This window comes from Amphichorda felina (assembly GCF_050947745.1).
Source record: "Amphichorda felina strain 45539 chromosome Unknown scaffold_9, whole genome shotgun sequence".
In the NCBI taxonomy this organism is placed as follows: domain Eukaryota; kingdom Fungi; phylum Ascomycota; class Sordariomycetes; order Hypocreales; family Bionectriaceae; genus Amphichorda; species Amphichorda felina.
Window position 1 is genome coordinate 2,092,621 of NW_028145041.1, and position 21,357 is coordinate 2,113,977.

General features: G+C 54.3%; 8 protein-coding genes across 8 annotated transcripts; 3 read left to right on the top strand and 5 right to left on the bottom strand.

Annotated features, from left to right (window-relative positions):
* Positions 1 to 297: 297 nt before the first annotated feature.
* ACO1O0_009226 (PLC-like phosphodiesterase) lies at positions 298 to 1,542 on the bottom strand (the record flags this gene model as incomplete). The annotated part of the gene is made up of 1 exon (XM_083198577.1): positions 298 to 1,542. The coding sequence occupies one exon, from the start codon at positions 1,540 to 1,542 to the stop codon at positions 298 to 300; it is 1,245 nt and encodes a 414-aa protein (XP_083046312.1).
* A 960-nt stretch (positions 1,543 to 2,502) lies between these two features.
* ACO1O0_009227 (glycoside hydrolase superfamily) lies at positions 2,503 to 3,798 on the bottom strand (the record flags this gene model as incomplete). Its single annotated transcript, XM_083198578.1, has 3 exons — positions 2,503 to 3,256; positions 3,313 to 3,627; positions 3,692 to 3,798. The coding sequence occupies 3 exons, from the start codon at positions 3,796 to 3,798 to the stop codon at positions 2,503 to 2,505; spliced, it is 1,176 nt and encodes a 391-aa protein (XP_083046313.1).
* A 758-nt stretch (positions 3,799 to 4,556) lies between these two features.
* On the top strand, positions 4,557 to 6,218 carry ACO1O0_009228 (glycoside hydrolase family 43 protein; the record flags this gene model as incomplete). The annotated part of the gene is made up of 2 exons (XM_083198579.1): positions 4,557 to 5,081; positions 5,148 to 6,218. 2 exons carry the CDS (start codon positions 4,557 to 4,559, stop codon positions 6,216 to 6,218), a joined length of 1,596 nt encoding a protein of 531 aa, XP_083046314.1.
* Positions 6,219 to 6,315: 97 nt separating this feature from the next.
* ACO1O0_009229 (uncharacterized protein) lies at positions 6,316 to 8,428 on the bottom strand (the record flags this gene model as incomplete). Its single annotated transcript, XM_083198580.1, has 8 exons — positions 6,316 to 6,548; positions 6,604 to 6,734; positions 7,049 to 7,137; positions 7,201 to 7,399; positions 7,454 to 7,519; positions 7,682 to 7,762; positions 7,817 to 7,862; positions 8,095 to 8,428. The coding sequence occupies 8 exons, from the start codon at positions 8,426 to 8,428 to the stop codon at positions 6,316 to 6,318; spliced, it is 1,179 nt and encodes a 392-aa protein (XP_083046315.1).
* A 1,123-nt stretch (positions 8,429 to 9,551) lies between these two features.
* Positions 9,552 to 10,049, bottom strand: ACO1O0_009230 (uncharacterized protein; the record flags this gene model as incomplete). Its single annotated transcript, XM_083198581.1, has 1 exon — positions 9,552 to 10,049. The coding sequence occupies one exon, from the start codon at positions 10,047 to 10,049 to the stop codon at positions 9,552 to 9,554; it is 498 nt and encodes a 165-aa protein (XP_083046316.1).
* Positions 10,050 to 11,522: 1,473 nt separating this feature from the next.
* ACO1O0_009231 (uncharacterized protein) lies at positions 11,523 to 12,389 on the top strand (the record flags this gene model as incomplete). The annotated part of the gene is made up of 1 exon (XM_083198582.1): positions 11,523 to 12,389. The coding sequence occupies one exon, from the start codon at positions 11,523 to 11,525 to the stop codon at positions 12,387 to 12,389; it is 867 nt and encodes a 288-aa protein (XP_083046317.1).
* Positions 12,390 to 13,483: 1,094 nt separating this feature from the next.
* On the bottom strand, positions 13,484 to 14,829 carry JIP5 (WD40-repeat-containing domain protein; the record flags this gene model as incomplete). The annotated part of the gene is made up of 2 exons (XM_083198583.1): positions 13,484 to 14,508; positions 14,565 to 14,829. 2 exons carry the CDS (start codon positions 14,827 to 14,829, stop codon positions 13,484 to 13,486), a joined length of 1,290 nt encoding a protein of 429 aa, XP_083046318.1.
* A 3,784-nt stretch (positions 14,830 to 18,613) lies between these two features.
* ACO1O0_009233 (permease family-domain-containing protein) lies at positions 18,614 to 20,419 on the top strand (the record flags this gene model as incomplete). Its single annotated transcript, XM_083198584.1, has 1 exon — positions 18,614 to 20,419. One exon carries the CDS (start codon positions 18,614 to 18,616, stop codon positions 20,417 to 20,419), a length of 1,806 nt encoding a protein of 601 aa, XP_083046319.1.
* Positions 20,420 to 21,357: the final 938 nt, after the last annotated feature.

Genomic DNA, 21,357 nt, shown 5'->3' on the forward strand with positions numbered 1-21,357 from the left:
CCCCCCGGGACGATGCCAATCTGCAATCATGCCATTGTTGCCGTCTTGCCGTCCCCGGCCTCCCGATAAAGTAGGGGTTTCCGAGGCAAGGGGCCCGTTCGGCATGTGACGATGTGACGATGTGACGATTGTGGCACAAGAAATTCCCATTGCAGACAATGAGTGTGCAAGGACTCGTAATATTAGCCCATAGTCCGGCATCAAATAACCCGTCTATATACTCTCAACGTAGCATCTACAAACTACTAGTATATACACCATGTTGAGAAATCATGGTTCATCACCCATGTCTCCCATTCAATTCTTAATACCCATGCAGTTAGCATAGAAGGTGACAGTGGCGCTCCAGTCGCTAAACAGGCCTACAATGCCAATCTTGCGCCAGAGCACGTCGACAAGATTGTACACGTCGCCGTCATTGTTGACCGCATCGGCAAACGTCCTGTAGTACGAGTTGCCGTTCTCCTTGACCTTGGCCAGCGGGCCCGAGCGCTCCAGCGACCACGCCACAATCTTGAGACCCAGCTTCTTCGCCTTTTTGGCGTACGCGCTGGGGACAATCTCGCCGTCCTCGGCGACGACGAGGTACTGCAGCGGCGGCGCGATGTACCGAAGCCCGTCCTTGGCGTAGCGCGTCAGGTTCCCGACGGCATCGGGGAAGGTCGCGGGCGTGTCGCCGTTGGAGTCGAGGTACATGGCCTGGGCGGCGAACTTGGGCTCGTGCTCGAGCCAGTACAGGATGTCGTCGTAGAGGAAGCTCTGGAGGAACACGTCCTTGGCGGGGACGCCGCGGCGGCGGTAGGTGTCCACCAGCTGCTGGGCGTACTGCTCCTGGGTGTAGTCGCCCTGGAAGGGCATCTTGACCTCGGGCGTCTTGAGCTCCGGGGTGTGGAGCCGGCCGAGCGAGACGGTCAGGTCGATGTGGTCCTCCAGGCTGAGCACCTGGCCGCAGGTGGCGTACATGTTGGTGCGCCAGTCCGGGGTGCTGGGATGGTACTCGTCGACGGTGCGCGCGGCCGTGTTGTACCCTTCCATGGAGGCGCAGAGCGTCTTGAACTCGGCGAGGGTGATGTCGCTGGTGCAGCACTTGGCTGAGGCCTTGGAGTCGTCTGTGGCCGGCGTGAAGGGCTTGGTGCACTTGCTGGCCAGCTCTGGGCGGGAGAGGATGTCGGTGGTGTAGTGCAGGTCGCACTGGCTGTGACGGCAGACGAGCTGGCGGTCCTTGGTGAAGGCAACATCGCACTCGAGTATACCAGCTCCCATGCGAGCACCAGCCATGTTGGACTCGAGCGAGTGCTCGGGCATGAACAGCGTGCCGCCACCGCGGTGGGCAATGCTCCAAGCCGAGGGCTTCAAGGGCTTGCTCGAGTCGAGGCATTTGGACAGCTTCTTCTTGAGCGGTCCCTCGTCCATGTCATCGACGAGGAAACCAGGGCGAGGACCCAGATCAATGCGGTTGATGCCCTTGTTTGGCTTTGGGGCCGGTTTGGCAGAAACGGTGGCAGCCAAGGCCACAGCGGCCGTGAGGATGTTGACAAGCATTGTGATGGGGCCGGGAGCTGAGAAGAGGTTTGACCAGAGGGAAATATTTGCCTGAAGGTGTGGGTGACTGGGAGGATATTCGGCGGGAAGTTGTGGACTTCTTATGTTCGTCCACGCCCGAGGGCCAAGATCTATTGATCCCGAAAATGGGCAAGTCGTTCCGAGTAACGGGGCCAGGCGTTGCCGTGGACCAAGACTAGATGGCGTCTTGGATGAAAGCAGCAGAGCGGTGTCGGATGAGGTGGTGGACTTGGTATATTCGTGTTGTTGGAAATTTGAAGACCTGATCTCACGAGTCCATGTCTTAGACGTCCTCCGACAGTCCCAGACTGTCCATTCTTGATTCCTGCATAGTCAATTCCGCTCCTTTCAATCACCTACATTCCCATGTCATCAATTGTCTTATCAGTTTGCTTCTTTTTCTTTTGCCCGTGTCACGGAGCTGCATAAATCAATTAATCGCAAGGTTAGCCATACGTATGCCCACGTGGGCTCAACTCCTCCTCAAACCCTCAGCGTGCGCCCACTGGCGCTCGTGATTCGCCCATACAACCAGCACTGGTACCAAGTACATGGATCCGTCCTCGGTTCCAAGTTTGAGAACCAGAAACTAGGAAACTTCATGACACTTAATTGAATTCTCGATTATATCGGGAAACTCGTGACTTGGAACTTTGATCTCGCATTTCGATGAGCAATCAGCGCGCGCGGCTCTCCCACGAGTTGACCGCACTAGCTCCAGCTCTAGTTCTAACTTCCAACTTCAAGGGATTTTCCTCTTCGGGTATCCATCCTCGTGTTAACAATTCAAACCATAGAGCGCCGAATCTGCCGCGTCTTTGCAGGGATGGGCTTGGCAGTGTGTGAAAGTGAAGTCCGCAACCCAAGCAAGATGTATCAGGCCAAACCAAATGTCAGACCAGGCACGGCGGACCAGGCCCACCAGGACCTATGAATCCATCAGAGCTCATCTTTGGAATGACAGTCCTTCTGTCCCAAGCCCTTTATTGTCGCTCCGAGGTGCGCAAACTCAGGCGCGTCTTCGCCCAATCCCCAGGCAAACACGCCCCCCAGCTTCATGTTGCCAACAAGCTTCTCCATCTTTGTTCCAATCACCTCCGGCGTGTCAAACGACCACCACCGGAGCTCTTCCTTGTCCCAGTATCCGTAACTTCCGTCTTTGTCGTAGATGCCGTGGGCCCGCGCTCGTGCAAACGAGCCCACCAGCTCAGGAGGTGTCTCGTCGTGCCAGCTAAATCCTCCCACTCTACCCAGGTCTGCCCCCGTCTCCGGGTCTTCAAGCAGCTGCGTTGGGCAACCGACGGGTTTCTTCGGATCACATCCATCCTCTGTGAGGTACCACTTGACGTAGTACCCGAGGCCGACATTGAGCTGGGTGGCTGGGGCTCCACGGTCGATGTATCGCTGAACTGCCTCCTTCGACGCATCTACGCCACTGTGATGTTGGATGGTGGTGTCACGGCGGTTCATGAGGTCGTATGACATGACGTTGATGAAATCAACGGCTTTGACGATGCGCGGTATGGTGGATGGTGTGAAGGCAATCAAGTCGACCTCTTTGCCCGGCGTGGCAACGGTGAGGAGCTTGTCCTTGCCGAGGACAGCGCGGAGTTCCTGGAGAAGCTCCACGAACGCCTCAATCTCCCACTCTCGCTTCGAGTTGGGTATCTGCTTGTAGTCGTCACGGTTGCCTCTGATTTCATATAGGTTAGTGAAACCCTGCAGAGACCTCAATGGCGAGATTCTTACCCTGGGTACTCCCAGTCGATATCGATCCCATCTGCCCCGGTCGCGTTGACCATAATTCCGACCTGCTCAGACCACTTCTTTCGTGATTCGGGCGTCTTCGCGGCGGCTTGGAAGCCCTCCCAGTCGCCCCAACCGCCGATGGCAATGGTGACCTTGGTGCCGAGCTCAAAGCCATCACGAACGATGTCAACGGTGGTGAAGAGCGGGTACTCGGCTGGAGGTCCATCGGCAGCAAAGACTTCAGAACGTAGAAAGGCCAAGATGACGTGTGTGATGGGATTAGCGAGATCCCGGGATGGTATCACGTTGTGTTGCCTAGACGGGAGTTAAGTAATGCACAGAGCCATTGGGAGACCGGGACGGTTGTTGTACGACTCACCCTGTCAGATACATCACACGGCGGGTGTCATTGGCTATAACACTAGCAGTCACAGCTGTGGCTGTGACTGCCTTGAGGAGCCTTGCAACCGTCTGGAGGAACCGCATTGAAGGCAATGTGGAAGGCGCCGGGTTGGAAATGTGAGCAGTGGCGGAATTTCTGGCAGATGCCCTATTCTGGCCGCAAGTCCCGCCTTCCCAGCCTCTGTCGATCTCGGTTTAACCCAATTAGACCGCTGGTTTTCTCCCTTTCTCTCCATTTGCGTATCATGACTGAACCACGGTATATTTCGCCAACCGATGGAGAATATTACAGCTTACGGATATCCCGAGGTCTGTTTGGAATTCCCTGTCAAGTCCTCGATTCTCAATTCACAAATCTCAATCCTCCATCTCTCGACTCCAAATACCACCTTTACGAACCGCGGCCCCCATCTCCTCAAAAATGGCGACAAACCGGCCGCCATTGAAACACAACCCTGCCTTTTCTTCATCCTTCTAGGGAAATTCTTCCGCGCCTACTTTCATACTCCTTCTGGTTCAAAGTTACGCCATGGGATCTGCTAAACCCCTAGAATTGGCGCGCCAATAGCAGTCACCCCCGCGTTCCCCGATTCCCGGCAATATCCACGTACCTCCCCTCATTCGCACGGCAATCGACATCTCGCAGGACTCTGACGCATACGAACCTTTTATTAGCCGACTGGCGGATCTTGTCAATGACAATTTCTGCCCATGGAACATGGAGGTCCGCTGGAGCGGGTGGTTATGACTTATAAAACCCCAGAGGGTGTTTCATCGGTATTTGGTTCGACCATGGAACAACGACCAACATTAGTGACAATAAATTCATCGAAGACATCAAAATGAAGGCTTCAGTTGTATCAGCTCTGGTGGCGGGCCTGTTTGTCTCAGCCCAGGATACCTTCACCAATCCCATCATCTGGCAAGATCTTCCCGATATTGACATCTTCCGAGTCGGCGATGCCTTCTACTACTCGGCCTCGACTATGCATTACTCACCCGGGGCCCCCATCCTTCGATCCTACAATCTCGTTAACTGGGAGCTTATAGGCCACTCAGTCCCAGAGTTGGCTTTTGGAGACAAGTACTACCTCAATGGCTCTGGCTCCGCCTACGACGATGGTATCTGGGCCAGCTCCATGCGCTACCGCGAGAGCAACGGTCTCTACTACTGGTACGGCTGCACAGACTTCTCTGTGACTCAGATCTTTACCGCGACGGACCCGGCTGGCGAGTGGACACAGCATCCACCTTTGCCTGAATGTTACTACGACCTAGGGCTCCTCATCGACGAAGACGACACCATGTATCTTGCCTACGGTTCATATAACATTGGAGTCGTTCAGCTCTCAGAGGATGGAATGAGCGTAACCCGCCAAGAGGCGAGTATCCTTGTCTATCAACATCCCCGGCCGAGCTAACACAGATCACAGTTTGCGTGGCTCGATAACGAGCGCTATCTCGAGGGCGCCCGCTTCTACAACATCAACGGCAACTACTACATCTGGCTCACCAAACCCGCCAATGCACAGCACGTCCTCAAGGCTGATAACCCCTGGGGTCCGTATACGGAACATTCAATCCTCGAGGGTATGGCCTCCCCGATCCCCAACTCAGGAACACCGCATCAGGGCGCGATTGTCGATACACCGAATGGTGACTGGTACTACATGGGCTTCCTCGACGCCTACCCAAATGGCCGTATTCCTGTCCTGGCGCCGATTACATGGGATGAAGAGGGCTGGCCAAATTTAGTGACGGATGCGAATGGCGGCTGGGGTCAGTCGTATCCCGTTCCAGCTATCGAGACGGATAAGACAGTCAACCCTATCGGTCCATTCACCGACTCATTCAAAAGCGAGACGCTCCATCCCGAGTGGGAGTGGAACCACAACCCTGACAACTCAGCCTGGTCCCTGTCGGCCGAGGGCCTCACTCTGAGTACCGCCTCCATCACGACAAACCTCTATGCTGCGCGGAACACCCTCACTCACCGCATAGTCGGCCCCAAGAGCTCCGGTACCTTCCGCATTAACGTTGGGAATCTTGATGCTGGGGATATTGGAGGCGTTGCTATCCTCCGTGATGAATCTGCGTACATAGGCGTTCGTAAAGAAGCGGACGGGGGTGTCACCCTCATCCATGTCAACGGCATCACTATGAAAGAAAGTGATGACGGCTGGCAGACCGTTTCGGAGGGCACCGTCGCAGCCAGCACAACGGAGGGTCTCGCGGCTGTGGCGTCAGGGGAGCAGGACCTGTGGATCCGTATCACGGCCGACGTCACTCCCGCGTTTGGCCTACCGGCCGAGAACGTTCCGAACACGGCGCAGCTCGAGTATAGTATTGACGGGCAGACATTTCACAAGCTGGGACCGGACTTTCAGATCCATAACCGATGGCAGTTCTTCATGACCTTCCGGTTCGCCGTGTTTAACTTTGCGACCAAGGCCCTGGGAGGATCGTTGCATGTTAAGGGGTTCGACCTCCAGCTGGTGGACTAAATGGCTTTTTGTGTATGTAAATACCTATCATAAAGCAAGAAACAGTAGATGCCCCCGGGTACAATTTCTGGAGCTCGGAAAGCCATGATTGCCACCTCTAGGAGTCTTTTCTTCCATCCTCACGGATACTTGTGGGACGGGACTCAGTGTCTTCGATCACTCTGTTGCTGTCCACAACACCAAAGAGCTCATCCATCTTCTCCAGGCTCAGCCCCTTAGTCTCAGGGATGAAAAAGAACACAAAGATAAACATGAGGAGGTCAAAGGAACCAAACATGAAGAACATTCCGTAGCCGGCCTTACCCATCGTGCGTTGCATGGTGAGGACAGCTGCTGAGTGTCAGTAATCTACCAATTCCATCTTATATGGATTTTTATTGCTTACTCCGGGCAACAATAAAGTTAAAGAGCCACTGCGTAGCGGCTGCCAGAGATACGTTCAGGGCACGCAGGCGGGCGGTAGGAATCTCGGCAACGAGAATCCAGCACGCAGGGCCCCATCCAAATTGGAATAAGCTGCAACATGAAGTTAGTCTCCGGATTTATTTATGCAATGTGTCATCCAAAATTCTTACGCAGCCCAGAGAAATATGCAGGCAATAGCCACATATCCAAAAGGGGTTACCTAGTTATTTGTATGTTAGAGACGCACGCCCGGGCTGAGAAGTGGAGGAATTCCTACCGGGTTCCCTGCGATGGGAGGCTGGACACGGCCGTATATACCAATGATATACATGACAACACCTTGCGCAACACTTGTAATTAACAAGCTGCGACGTCGGCCAAGGGAATCGGCAATAAAGGTCAAAAATACGGCGCAGCCAACAAACTTAACAACGCCATATACGCCAGTTGCAAAGAGTCCAGAGTCCGTGCCACTCATACCGAGATTCTCGAAGATCTGAGGAGCATAGTAGTTCTAGAGGGTCCTAGTGTTAGCATGCGGCGCCTTCGAATTGGGGGGAATCAGCTGGTTACATACGATGGCGTTGACTCCCGTCATTTGTTGGCAGATCATGAGCATGATGGAGATGAGGGCGCGTTTGCGGTTACCGGGGATTTTGACCATCTCCCTGAACAGGGCTCTTGCTGTAGCATCGCCTGTGAGGCGTCTTTCATGGTCGAGTTGCTCAGCCATGTCCTCAATCTCTGATCGCACATATTCTGAATCGGCAGGGAGACTATACAGCCTTATTAGACTCTTTGCTTATCCAGCGTACTGGGGACGCACGTACCCGCGAAGTTGACTGAGAATGCTAGTGGCTCTTTCCCAGTCGTCCTTGGTGGCACACCATCGGGGGCTATCACAGTGGTTAGACATAATGGGCCGTGCTCCGGGATAGATTGGATTCGACGGTTTCATACCTCTCGGGGGAAACAAACATTCCAAGAACGAGCAATCTTATAGGAGACTCATGTCAGCAATATCCTTAGTTATTGCCTACGATATCAGCACAACTTACATGGCAGGAAGTGATTGAAGAGCAAGGGGGAACACATAGACGGCAGGAGCGGAGATGTGTAGAAGGGAGCCATAATTCGTCCTATTCCCAGGTCAGACAGACCTGGCCCCCAAATCCCTCGGCGTAGCTACTCACCAATACGATAGCATGATGCCGGTGACGTTAAAGAGTTGATAAAATGCTAGAGACGGGTTATTCTCCCATTCATAATTTGTCGGTGGCAGAAGTTGGGAGCGTACCTGTGAGTGCACCTCGGATAGCAGGAGGAGAACACTCGGATATATAGAGAGGTGTCAAGGTGGACGCTGCACCTACACCTAGACCTGCCAGGAAACGACCAACGTACATGACAGCGATGGTCCCGTTTATAGCGGACAGCGCCTGGAACATGATACCTATCGCTGTCAGTGTACCAGTTCCCATCAGACACCAGCGGCGGCCATATCGGTCAGTGAGCCAGCCGGTGAAGAGACAAGCCGCAAAACAACCAGCTTGCAGGGTCGAGACAATGTTCTGCTCCATGGTAGATACCGCACCACCTGACCAGCCGAAGTAGCCAAACTTCTTCTTGGTGGCATCCATGGCGAGGACACCGCCGATAGCACCAGTATCCCAACCAAAGACCATGCCGCCAAAGCAGGCGGCAAAGACGGGCGCTAGGATGTGCCATCCGTAGAATTCATCGGGGTCGTTCTTGATGGTGTCATTGCGGACGATTTTCCGCAAGATCTTAGCCAGCACGGCCATGGTGATGGCGGTGCTTTGGACCGGTAGACGGGACGTGAGAGGCGGGGTAGAAGCTACTATGCGATACGGTGACGGCAGTGGCGAGTCGTGTTGTAGCCTTGCAGGATAGACCACAGTGGTCGAGACAATGGACAGATGTATTGGTCACCTGAGGGAAATGACGGCTGGCGGTCGAGAGGGGACCTTCTACGAGTATAAGAGGAGTGGGAAATGAAAGGGCAGGGACTCATCAATGGTCAAGTGTATTAGAGGATGCGAAACAATACAGTCTCGGCGAAACCCTCTAGGAATGATAGTCAGGGTGGTTGGGAGACGGCAGTGTTGGGGGTGCTGGGAGGGCAGTGACCCTTGCTGCCGTCTGAGCCGTTAGCCGTCTACAATGAGCCGAGGAATGGGCATCCATGATTATCAGGGGGGAGCAGCACTGCAGCAGGAGAGTGATGGCGGGGATGTCGGAGATACGGCCCTTCTCTGTGCACCACATTGCACGTTGGGCCGATCTGGGGAAGCCCGCTGGAGCCTGTTTGGCTGGAAATCCGTCGCGCTTTACGCGATCTGGAAGTGTTGCCCTCCATAGAAGATTGGACGTGGCCCTGGACGCAACGTTGGATCAACCAGAGTTGGCGCCAGAGTGTCCAAATTCAGACTTCAGAGGAGCAGCAACCCCCCGCATTCTGGCGGCAGATGGCAGACGGCAGACGGACGGCAGTGCGGCACCTAAAGACTAAAGTATCGCAGGCGGCTGTCTCTGCCGTGTGGGATGTGGAGCTCTAGAGGCTCTATCCTTACTAGAGCTCTCGACCACCTGGAGCCCTGGAAGATTCCAAAACCACCCCGCACCGGCCCGAAAGTCAGCGGCGACGAAAGCTTATAATTGCCCCGTAGAGGTGTGTGACTTTCTCTATAGAGGCTAACCGTGGAGTTACTGCTATTATTAGTCTCGATCCATCCGCCTAATGCCTATACAAGCTGGATATATATGTCAAGTATGTGGCTGCTGCGCCGGGTCTTGACAGTTGACACCAGGAGGCACCCACAAACACCAGAGGCACCCATTTATTTATCCCCATTCTCCACCCCGCAAATTCCCTTGCAAACAATTCCATAACCAACATCCTTGAGCTCAGTAGGTCACCAGTCCAGTCGGTCGGTGGCGCAACACGACATGAGGCGAAAACTTGAACTCATCCAGAAGATTTCCGAGATTATCCACAAACGTCTTGCATCCCACAAGGAACCCCTCCGAGAGATCCTGCCCCATGGATCGCTTCATATCCATAAACTCGATCGGAACCCATTTCTTATTCACCCGGATCCACGAGATGGGCCTATAGCTTTTGCCCTGCCAGACAATGGCGTCGTGGGGTTCCATCTTGCAGCTCTGGTAGAACTTGGGCAACACTTTGACGAAGTTGCGCCCTATAAAACCATTGAGGGGGATCGTATCAAACTTGTCCCCAAGACAGCACCCAACTTCGTAGTCCTCATTGCGGAGACTGATGGCCCTATTCATGAACTGGGAAATGTAGACAGATTGGTCGCATTCGGGATTTAGGCCCAAGTTATCGATGGGGTCCCAGTTCTGGATGATAGTTGGGATGTGGTCGCCCAATGGTTCCATTTTTTATGATGGCCCGGGGGTTTCCTGCTTTTTTGGTGTCAGTCTTGTGTTTTCACAAGTCCAAAATTCGTGGATGGTGGTCGGTGAAATGATGGGACACCTACTGCCTGTATTTGATGTTTACCTAGACTAGGTACTTGGTACTACTGACAATACAGCATTGGGAAGGAAGGAACCCCCTAGAGGTATTTATGGTGCTGAATAGGTACTTACCTAGTAGACACATATCGTCATTCAATGCACGCTCATTGCGACTCTTGGAAGCTTTGGGTGAATCACCGCAGCATTTCCAACCCATCTTAGGCCAGTAATAGATGTTCCCTACTCGTAGTTGCTTCGTGTACAGTTCCGTCACAGGTAAGTGGGTATCCATACTATTGGAAAGTGCTAACAATCTGGCACGCCATTGGACTGATTTTTTGAATGAAAGAGTAAGCAATCGAGAAGAAGATAAACCCAACTTACTCCGGTCGTAGGCGAAAGGGAATGCTGTATTGACTAGTTGGGGTGTGGGAGACCACGCGAACATCATATATCTGCTTCACATGGCTTGGAGCAATGAGAATAATGTAAAACGGAATTTCAAGTGAATGGGAGACGTCTGTGCTGGTTTAAAAACGAATCTCGCCGATCTGGGACCGTCATATCGGATATTCGCATCCCCCTCTTGTGACCTCTCATAGCGGTCATGTGGTCCCTTGTACCACGTCGTCCCCCCTAAGAGCCTATACAGGCAAGATATTTTGCGCTCAATAAGACCATTAGGTACCATGTTCATGTGGGGTGACATTGTTTCCGAATGCAAGGCGCCAGACAAGTGATGCATACATGCACTGACGTGATCACAAGCTTGTGTTACAGCTACGCTTGGCCTGGAGAGGAGAGCCGCCAAACCGGTAAGAAACACGGATTACGAATTTCCGAGACAATCACAGCCATGCCCTTCGGAGTCACGCAAGATAGACAGAGCGCAGCCACCAGTGGCGAAGGATTCCATGCCGCTGATCGACACACATCGCACAAGACAAATTTGACGGATGGAAAATTCAGAATCCCATGTTCGAAAAGATGGGAATTCTCCGGATTCAGATCAGGTGATTGTGCACGTGTGGCTCCTTCAACTCCCCTGATTCGCCTGCGTGGCGGCGCCCGATCTTGGCAATCTCAGAACACGCCGTTGCTATTCGTCAGGCCACCCCCGGCTTGTGTCCCATACGGGCTCTTACCAATCATACGCCAGGGACTGACACCCTGAAGACCCTTTGCTGCTTGGCACTCCTGCGTAGACACCCAAGATGCACTCCTCGTCGCCACCCTGGTGGGGGAGTCTCCGGGTCCCTGGGGGCCCTCAGGACCCTCCATCCCCAATTGCATGCTTTCGATCTCCGGGGCCTCACCTCTGCACCGAGAATCGACATCTACCGTGGTCCTCCGTCTATCCTACAACTCCCTGCCATCGGCCCCGTCCAAGTCATGACAGGCTCGCTCTCGACGCCGACCTCGTTGCATCACCGCCTCGCCAGGACGACGACAACGACCACGACCACGGCCACGACGACCAAACTTGCCGCCACGGCTGCCACCCCGGGCATAACCAGCTCCACGCCGCCCTCTGTCATCCTATCGGCATCCGCTCCCGGTTCAGGTGCTGCCACGGCATCAGAGTCCCACTCACGGTCCGCCGCCTCGGTCTCTGCCAGCTCCTCGTCCAACAATTCCCCCAGGAACTCGTCGTCGTACTCGCCCCGTGTCGTCTTTGGCCCCGGCGCAGTTGCTCGCCTGCCCACCGAACTCGGACGGCTCTGTGCCTCGTCACCACTCATCGTCTCCAGCCCGTCTCGTATAAGCCTCGCCCGCCGCGTCCAGGCCCTCATCCCCAACCTCGACTCGCGGATCCTCGACTCGGCCCTCGTCAACGTGCCTCAGCGCGTGGTCGACGATGCCGTCGCCCGCATATCGGGCCGTGATTGCGTCATCAGCGTGGGAGGCGGCTCGGCAGTGAAGCTCGCCAAGGCCATCGGCATTCGCAAGAAGATCCCGTACATCTGCATTCCCACCACCTACAGCGGCTCCGAGATGCCCCTGCTGGGCGACCAGCGCCGCCGCAAGGACCGCCGCCACAGAAGTGACAGCGGGAGCCCCAGTAGCAGACGCAGCAGCACCGACATGGACAGCAACACCATGCCGACCATTGTCATCTACGACGAGGATCTCACCAGCACCAGCGCCTCCATGACCATCTCGGTTCCAGAAGACTCCAGGCCTCCGCCGAAATCGCGCTCTAACCGGGCTGCCGATGATGATGCCCAATGGAGTTACATCCACCTGCCCGGCGTCTAAACCGCCGACCGTCTTCTATTTGAGCCAAATGCCATCACCCCCCATCTTGCCTCCAGGAGAAGACGGCCCCCCCTTCTTCATCTTCAGTAACATGTCGATGAATCCCGTTTCTATGTCTCCCCCGTCACGTATCCCATGGACGGCATCCCCGCACACGAGCTTTTGCCAATCGACTCCCTATTTAGGATCGTTGAGCACATGCTTAAACTCACGAACCCCAGCACAAACACACATATGTTACTCCGGGTCTACAAACGACGACCCGGTTTATCATCTCCTATGCTTGGCATCCTAGCTGGGCCAGGCTTTTCTGCCACCGACTCCCATCACCTCGGATCAGGTAGCACGGGGTCACTACTGAGCGAGGCTTTTCGAGAGGCACTCCCGGAGTTTTCCCTACATATACGAGGCAGATTGTCCCAGGAACCCGCCTTGAGCGCTGAGGATAGATGCACGCGTTTCAACAATCGCATTAACAGCTCGGGCAGCCCCACGGGCTCCAACTAGACACCCTCAAAGGGTCGAAAGGACTGGACTCCATAGGCTGCCCGAGGGACTCATATTAGGACCCGATTATCACGACTCTTCTGGTGTAGATGGAGAGACAAACTGGCTCAGGGTACTGCAAGCATCGAGGAGGAAAATCGTCTCCAGAAGGACTGGCTTAGAGGAAGAGCAGTCACGACGGCTACAGCCACCATTTAGAGGGTGGAATTCGTTAACATGTTTGATTTTGTACGGGTCCCGCTCACACATCATTCGAGCTTAGCTGTTCGGTTTCAATTTGTGGCCATGATTTGTGTTCCTTTCCTTGTACGTCTTGTTTTCATTGCATAGGCTAGTTTGGCGTTGGCATACACGGTGTGGCCGACGTCGGTAACAATGCATTTCGAATTTCGGGAACGCTGCTTCAGAAGACACACCGCCCAATACGCGATTGTGGATATTTTGTATCTTGTATTCATGCCGTCTATCCATGGGTATCTGGTCACATTTCGGTGACATTTTTGGTTCCCTTGCCCCCTTCACAAAACGTGCCCAGAAAACTCAACATGACGCCTTTTTTTGCCCTCTACCATGATCAGAAAAGGGGATTAGTCCAGGCCATCAAATCCTCGGATGCCATGGGCCCCCATTGGTCCCAGCTTGTTCTTCTGTGCCTCCTTGCGCCGCTTCGCCCGCTGCTTCATCTCCTCCACGCCATCCTCCGAGTCGCTATCGTCGTCGCTCTCTGCCGGGCGCTTCCCACCGGTGGCCATGCCCTCCTCGTCATCGTCATCACTGTCATCCTCCTCATCCTCATCCTCCTCGCCACTGCCCTGCAGCTCAGACAGCTCCTCCCACACCTTGACGGTCGTGCCGCCAACGCTGATGAGCCTGTTCCCACAGTCAAATCCCAGCCACACTACACCCTCGGTATCGTCGTGACGAAGGTTTGTCGCGGAAAGCACCTGCCGACGCACCAGGTCCACAATCCGCAGACTCCCGTCGCCCAGACCGCACACGGCCTTCTTCCCCATGCCCATTTCCTGCGGCACCAGCACCAGGGAGTCGATGCTCTCGCCACCCATGGGACCCGTAGCCGAGTCGACAATGATACGCTCCTGCTGGTCGTCCCACGCGCCCTTGTCCCACAGCGTCAACACGCCCGACCCCGAACCCACGGCCACGACGCCGTTGTTGCGGTTGTGCTTGGGCCCTAGTCCGGGAATGAAGCACGAGCTCAGTAGCTCGTCCTCCTGGTCCTCGCTGCGCACGAGCACGCCCCTCCGCACGTCCGTCACGGCCAGCGTCGTGCCGCCGGTGCTGACCCACTGCTTGGAGAACCCGCTGGTGCTCTCCGCCGTGGGCGGCAGCGGCGTGATGGAGGAGACGTAGTCGGAATGGGGGAAGTGCGTCTGCGCGGGCTTGGGGGCCAGCTGTCCGTCCTGCCGGATGTCGATGATGTGCAGGGCGCCCGAGTCGGTGGCCAGGAGGAGGCTCTGCGGGTTGAGGACGTGCAGGAGCGTCGGGGCGTCGGGGACGGAGGTGCTGGTCGGGATGGAGAACTTGGAGATAACGGCGCCGGTCATGGGGTCGAAGTGCTTGACGAGGGCGTCGGTGCCGGCAGAGTACATGGCTGTCTAGTCAGAAAGGGGCACGACTTAAAAGGCTAAGGGCATCTTGTCGGCTCACCACTCCCATCGTGGGTGTAGGCCAGGCAGCGGCAGCTCCCCTTGTGACGGCGTGTACGCCAGAGCCTGTCCACCATGCCCTTCCCATCGCTCAGGACGCTCGTGTCCCCATCCGCACTGCTGGCCGAGCTGCCGCTAGGGGAAGGCAGTCGAAACATCTCGACATGACCACTTGACAGGCCGACGGTGAGCAGCGGCTCGGTCGGATGAAGCGCGGCGGTGAACACCTCCGACTGCAGCGGCAGGGTGCACAGGTTTTCGAACATGGCTTCGGTCGGACAATTGGCGCTATTACTTCAATTCGGCAATTTTGGGTCGACGAGGATAGAACAGATTTCAAGCAATAACCATGATGGTAAATAGCGTTTGTAGAGTTGTCTCGATATTGTGTGTTTGGGGATTTAAGCTCGGTTTAGCCAGCTAGTAGCATCAAAAAATTGAAGCTGTCACGGAGCTGCGACCTACCGAACCGTGCCAATTGCATATAACTCGCACGCACACTGTGCTCGACCTTCAACCACGTCAGGTCGTCGTGACTCTCAGTACTTCTCCATCTTCTCTCAGTCTCAGACTCTCATTAAGTAGGTACTAGTAGTGACTGCCCTTAGCCATGACATTGAGGCATTTGTTCATTGAACATTTCTATTAGCCTATAAATCTTCCATTCGGGCCACAGAAGACCTAAGAGACCTTCCATTATCCTCATTCAGCCTCTACCAGTCACTGCCATTCCAGATTGACATCCACCTCGAATACCAGCGCAAGAATCGCGCATGTATCACAGTTCTGGGACCTCGATGCGTGCTCCAACGCGGTAAACGCCTCCCCGCTCTTTCTCATCCGAGCCATTCCATCAAGCTTGTGCACATCTGCGCCCCGTTCGACCAAGAGCTTAACCACGTCCACCATACCCATTGAGGCAAGTGCAACGGCGTCTGATGCATGATGCCGCACCTCCGAAATTCTTTCTCGTCGTCCTCATACATGTTGCGATTGATTGGCGCTCCTCTGTCGAGTAGTAGCGTTGCGGTTTCCAGTACCTTGTCATCCCTGAGTAAGGCATGATGGAGTAACTCGCCTTGGGCTACATCTCCACCGTGGTCCAAGAAGAGTAGTATAGTTGAGAGGGGGCAAAATGTACAGCATCCGATAGAGCCGTCGGGTTGATAGCGCCGCGGGCATTCGGGTCGGCCCCGTGATCTAGCAACCAACGGGACACACGCCTCATCCTCCACAACCGAGCTAGACAAAAGGCCATCTTCAGCATGTCTTGTATCTAAGAAGATGGATGAGGTAGTCTTCAGACTTTGAAGTTCTGAAAAAAGGGGAGGGGTTGCCCTCCGACACGCATATTCGTTGCCGAGGTGATTGCGCAGAAAGGATCAAGGTCATGGTAAATAAGACATACCAAAGGATTGAAGACCATAGGATTTGCGGTATTCGATCAATATCCCACCGTCCACCGTCAAAACCCCTCTCGAGCAGCTCAAATCGGTGCAGTTTCGCAGTATGAACAGCCTCCCATGAAGAAACCGTGTATCCTCCTTGGAGCATGTAGATGACGATGTTGATGTGGTTTTGGTGATCGCTTTCCAGAATACATCTCCGAGATCAAAAAAACGGGGGTTATTAGAACCAGATTTCCAACAGTCGAATAAGTGGAAGATCCGAGCCACAAGAGCTCATCTCACGCACAACCCTCTTCATAACAACCTTTTGCAAATCCAGTTCCCCGCCATTGCTCTCATCGCTTGAGCTGTCGCTTGACTCGGATTCAGATTGGTATTTGCATTCTTCCTCGGATTCTTCATGCGTAGGTGTAGGTTCATTCTCAGGTCTGATAACAATTACGTTCTCGTCTTTCCAGATTGGCAAAGGTGCAGTTTGTACCATCTTGTTGAATATTGCATTTGTGTTGGGTTGCCAAGCTCAGGTGGGTAGGGGGTCTTTATCTTTTTGCGTTTCTAATTGATGCCTAATGGGCTTGACAACGATAGGCGGCCGACGAGGACCAGAGGAAAAGGGAGTGTTAATGATGTTGAGTGAGGGGGTCAAAGGGGAGGGGAGAGACGAATGCCTTGCTTGTCCAACACACAGATCATATTGCCATGTAGCCTGTTGGCCGCGAACCACGGGACACGTGGCCAAACACACAATGCATGTGTATGAGGCAACTATATTATCGGTTCGCCATAGCTTGTAGGGCAATTGTCTGCTTTGTCTAGGTGATAGTCGTTGCTGTGTTTATATGAACGTGTAGGCTACTCAAAATTCTAAATCGCAGCGCCGACCAGTTGGCAGAAGCGGAGTGTTGTCCTCCAACAACATAAGAGATCTTAGGTATTATGCAGTGAGTGAATGTTATGTTTTCTTCCATTGCTTATAATTCCAGGTGGACAACACTGAACCCCTGTTATGGCACATTTAGTACTTTCTAGACACATGTTGTTGCGATTGGCCTGTTGCTAACATCCCATGGTGAAATGATACATGTCCAACTTTGTCCGAGTAACTATCCGATATGCAAACTGTTGAATTATTTGATCCTGAATACCACTTTGAGTCAAGCCTTTAGACTCAAATAACTAGGGATGCCCAAAAGAGCTCAGGGGGAGCCAACTCCAAGGGCGAAAGGGATTACGGGAGGGTCGATATAAAGAGGCAGAAAGGACTAGTTAATTGGTGAAAAAGCCGTCCCGCTTCAGTACACCGCCAACCGATATTGCAGGCTTCTGTTGATGAGAATGCTTCTAGCCCTACTACTTCTGACACAATTAGGGATGGCCTCCTTCTATAAGAGTGGGCATCCCACTTGCCCGCCAAGTGTACCGTACATATTGACACATAAGGAGGAACAATAAACTTCAAGGTTATTACTAGTAGAGTAGCATACCGAGCGGCACGTACTTAGTGTCAGGGCAGTACGAGCGCTATTCCTGATTTGGGTGCACCCAGTCACCAATCCCAGCGCTGCGGTCAAAGCACATCACGGTTGGGCCATTTCCCCAGTGTCGCCTTAGCATGGCGTCCATTCAGGCTGCTAGGACTGATAGGAATCGTGCAAAGGGCCAAGGTTATCAAGCGGACAGTATGTAGGTTATCAGGTCCTTGCCGCGGTGGGATCGTCAGGTCGGGAGTGATCCGGAGACTTCGGGAGCGCGTCTTTTCGTAATGTTCGTAATGCCGTGGACAAAGCCACAGGGAAACAAGACCATGATTCCAATATCAGTGATAGGAACCAAACGCTCATCCAGACCCCTCTAGCGCCGCTGGAGGTCCCGTTTGGCGGCGAACTCCACGACGTCCAGGACGCCCAAGAGGGAGCTGTCGACCGGCATTGACCGAACTGGAGCTGAACTGAACTGGCAGAGTTCATCCCCCACGCCCACCGGCGGTTGGGGGTACGGTCGGAGGATCCGTGGTTGAAGCCCCGTGGGCCCCTATCACACCCTACAGGTCCCAAGACCTCGGTAGTGAGTACGAAGTTGCTGGGGCAGGACACGCTGGGGCAGGGCAGCGTAATGCAATCGAGTAAAAAGCACAGGTCAGGGACGGCTGGAAGCGCCACCGCGTGGCATTTTAAGAGCTAGGAGAAGATAAGACACGGGTGTTCGTCGCAGCCACACGTGCAACTTTGCAGCCAACCCTGTGTAGCCCCGCTCCACTGATAAGCTTTACTTCCAGATACACGCCAGATACTGGGTCAGTGGATGCCCAGCGCACCAGGACCAACACAGATTGGACACTAGTTAGATGAAATAACTGTTATCAGCTTGACTGGCAGGGTGGTGTCATGGTCCGACGTCGCTCCAGATTTTATCATTTACTGTTTCTTCACTAAAGCTTGTCACGATACGCGTCCCAATAGTACATCTCTCTGTCGCCTATTACAACTTATATATACTATCCCAGGGGTCCCTCAATCCATCCATGTACTCTCGCTCGACACAAGACTAATTCCATTGCGACTCAAGCGGCTTCAGCTGGTTTCCGCCCAACAACCGCCAGGATTCAGCAGGTTCGCCTGATCATAACCGCTCGCTCTTCATCATGGACGACTCGTCCGCCACCCTCCCGGGGGCTCCTCCCCGAAAGCCCATCATCAGGCGCTTCATCCAGGCCGTCACCACTCGCGATGGCCTCATCGGCTCCTACGACTATGTCGCCCTCTTCCGCCCCAACATCCCCTTCCTGCGCCAAAAGGGCACCTCAAGCCCCTTCTTCGGCCTCAACGACCCCATGCCCGTCCTCCTTGGCGCCCTCCTCGGCTTCCAGCACGCCCTCGCCATGCTCGCCGGTGTCATCACCCCTCCCATCATCATCTCCGGCCAAGGCGGTGCCTACCTCGAGCCTGAGCAGCAGCAGTACCTCGTCTCCACCGCCCTCATCGTCTCAGGCATCCTCTCCGCCGTTCAGATCACTCGCTTTCACATCTACAAGACCCCCTACTACATCGGCACCGGCCTCATCTCCGTCGTCGGCGTCTCCTTCACCATCATCCCCATCGCCCAGGGCGCCTTGGCCCAGATGTACGCCAATGGCTACTGTCCGAGTGACGAGTCTGGTGCCCCTCTGCCCTGCCCCAAGGGTTACGGCGCCCTCCTTGGCACCTGCGCCGTCTGTGCCCTCCTCGAAATCGCCCTCTCCTTCATCCCGCCACGCATGCTCCTCCGCATGTTCCCGCCCATCGTCACCGGCCCGACCGTCATGCTCATCGGTCTCAAACTCATCAAGAGCGGCTTCCAGAACTGGATGGGAGGCGCCGGGCTGTGCGCGTCCCCGGAAACTGCCACCGGTTTCTTTGCCAAGTGTCCCGATATTTCTGCCCCCCATGCCTTACCCTGGGGATCGCCAGAATATCTCGGCCTAGGCTTCTCCGTCTTCATCACCATCATCATCTGCGAGCGCTTCGGCTCCCCCATCATGAAGTCCACCTCGGTCGTCATCGGCCTCCTTGTCGGATGCATCATCGCTGCCGCCACTGGCTACTTCGACCGCTCTGGCATCGACGCCGCCCCCGGTGGCTCTTTCATCTGGGTCCACACTTTCCCCCTATCCATCTACCCGCCACTTGTCCTCCCCATCTTAGCCCTCTACATACTCCTCGCAACCGAGTCCATTGGCGACATTACTGCCACCTGCGACGTCTCCCGCCAGGATGTCGACGGCCATATCTACGAGTCGCGTATCCAGGGCGGCATTCTAGCTGACGGTCTCTCCGGATGCTTCGCCGCCCTCATGACCATCACCCCCATGTCGTGCTTCGCGCAGAACAACGGCGTCATCGCCCTCACCCGCTGCGCCAACCGCCGCGCCGGCTACATGTGCTGCTTCTTCCTGGTCCTCATGGGCATCGTGGCAAAGTTCGCCGCCGCCCTCGTCGCCATCCCCTCCCCCGTCCTGGGTGGCATGACCACCTTCCTATTTTGCGCCGTCAACGTCTCGGGCATGGCCATCATCGCCCGCGCCCCGGCCGCCTTCGACCGCCGCAGCCGCTTCATCCTCACCGCCGGCCTGGCCCTGGGCTACGGTGCCACCCTACTGCCCACCTACTTTGACAACATCTTCTCCTACAAGGGCAGTAACAAGTCCCTGAAGGGCTTCCTCGATGCCATTGTCCTCATCATGGAGACGGGCTTTGCCATCACGGCCTTTGTCTGCATGATTCTGAACCTGATTCTGCCCGAGGAGCTCGAGGACGACATTAACGCCACGAAGGGTGGTGATGTCCACAGCGACCGCTCAGTTGTCACGCCTCCTACTAAGTACGAGGATCCCATTCGCGGTGACAGCGACGAGATCCATCCTGCTCCCGGGAGCTCGAGTACAAGCATCAAGGGGGGCAAGCAGATCTAAGGAAGGATTTTTTGGTCCCAGGAGGACAGAATGAGATGATTGCTTTGTATAATTTAGTTGATACCACATTAGAATAACATACCCGATACCCATTATACCATGTTGCCTCAATCTCATAATCCCAGCTATGTATTCACCCATTCGTAACAATGTCGCCTTGTAATGCTTCTATCCAAGGGCTTGACCCCCTATCAAAAGTTTAAACTTCAAGACAGATGAAGCATTAATCATGCATACTCTGTACCCCCAGAACGCTCTATGATGGCGAATCGGGCTTTTTATTGAACTTCTGCATGGCATTGCCCCGAGACTCAAGAACATCAGCGCACGACCTCAACTCCAACACCTACCCTACATGCCTATCAATTTGAGGACCCAAACCTCCAGCGAATTGGATTGACAGAAGTCAGCTTTTGTATTTAGTTTAGACATCATAAAATAAATCAGCTCACAATTCTGTAGTCACTATGCAATTGGGGTTCTTCCAGGTATTCTCATATGAATATTCTTTAACTACATGTGTGATATTGCTAGTGCTGCCCAGTACACACCAGTTGGTAACATAAACTTTGGTCATGTATAGTCCTCAGCGTGAACAACACAAACAAAGACAACAGCCCTATTCTAGGTAATTTAGCCATGTTAACCCTCCAGTACTATGTTGACTGAGGTCACGGTGAGACTCCATTCTTTGCGTTAGAATCAGCTATGCATATATAGCTATAGCTATAGCTACTAGATCACGCAGAACATGCAGCAACAAATAAATCCCCATGGGACATCGACTTTATTGAGAAGCCGTCTAACGCGTCCCACGTAGAAAATAAAGCAAATCGCGCCGCGCCCTACCCGCTCCCTGTTGCCTGAAGGGCCACGAAGGAAGACGGGAAGATGTAATGATATCCTGTGTCGAAAACGAAAGAAACCCTCCAAGATCT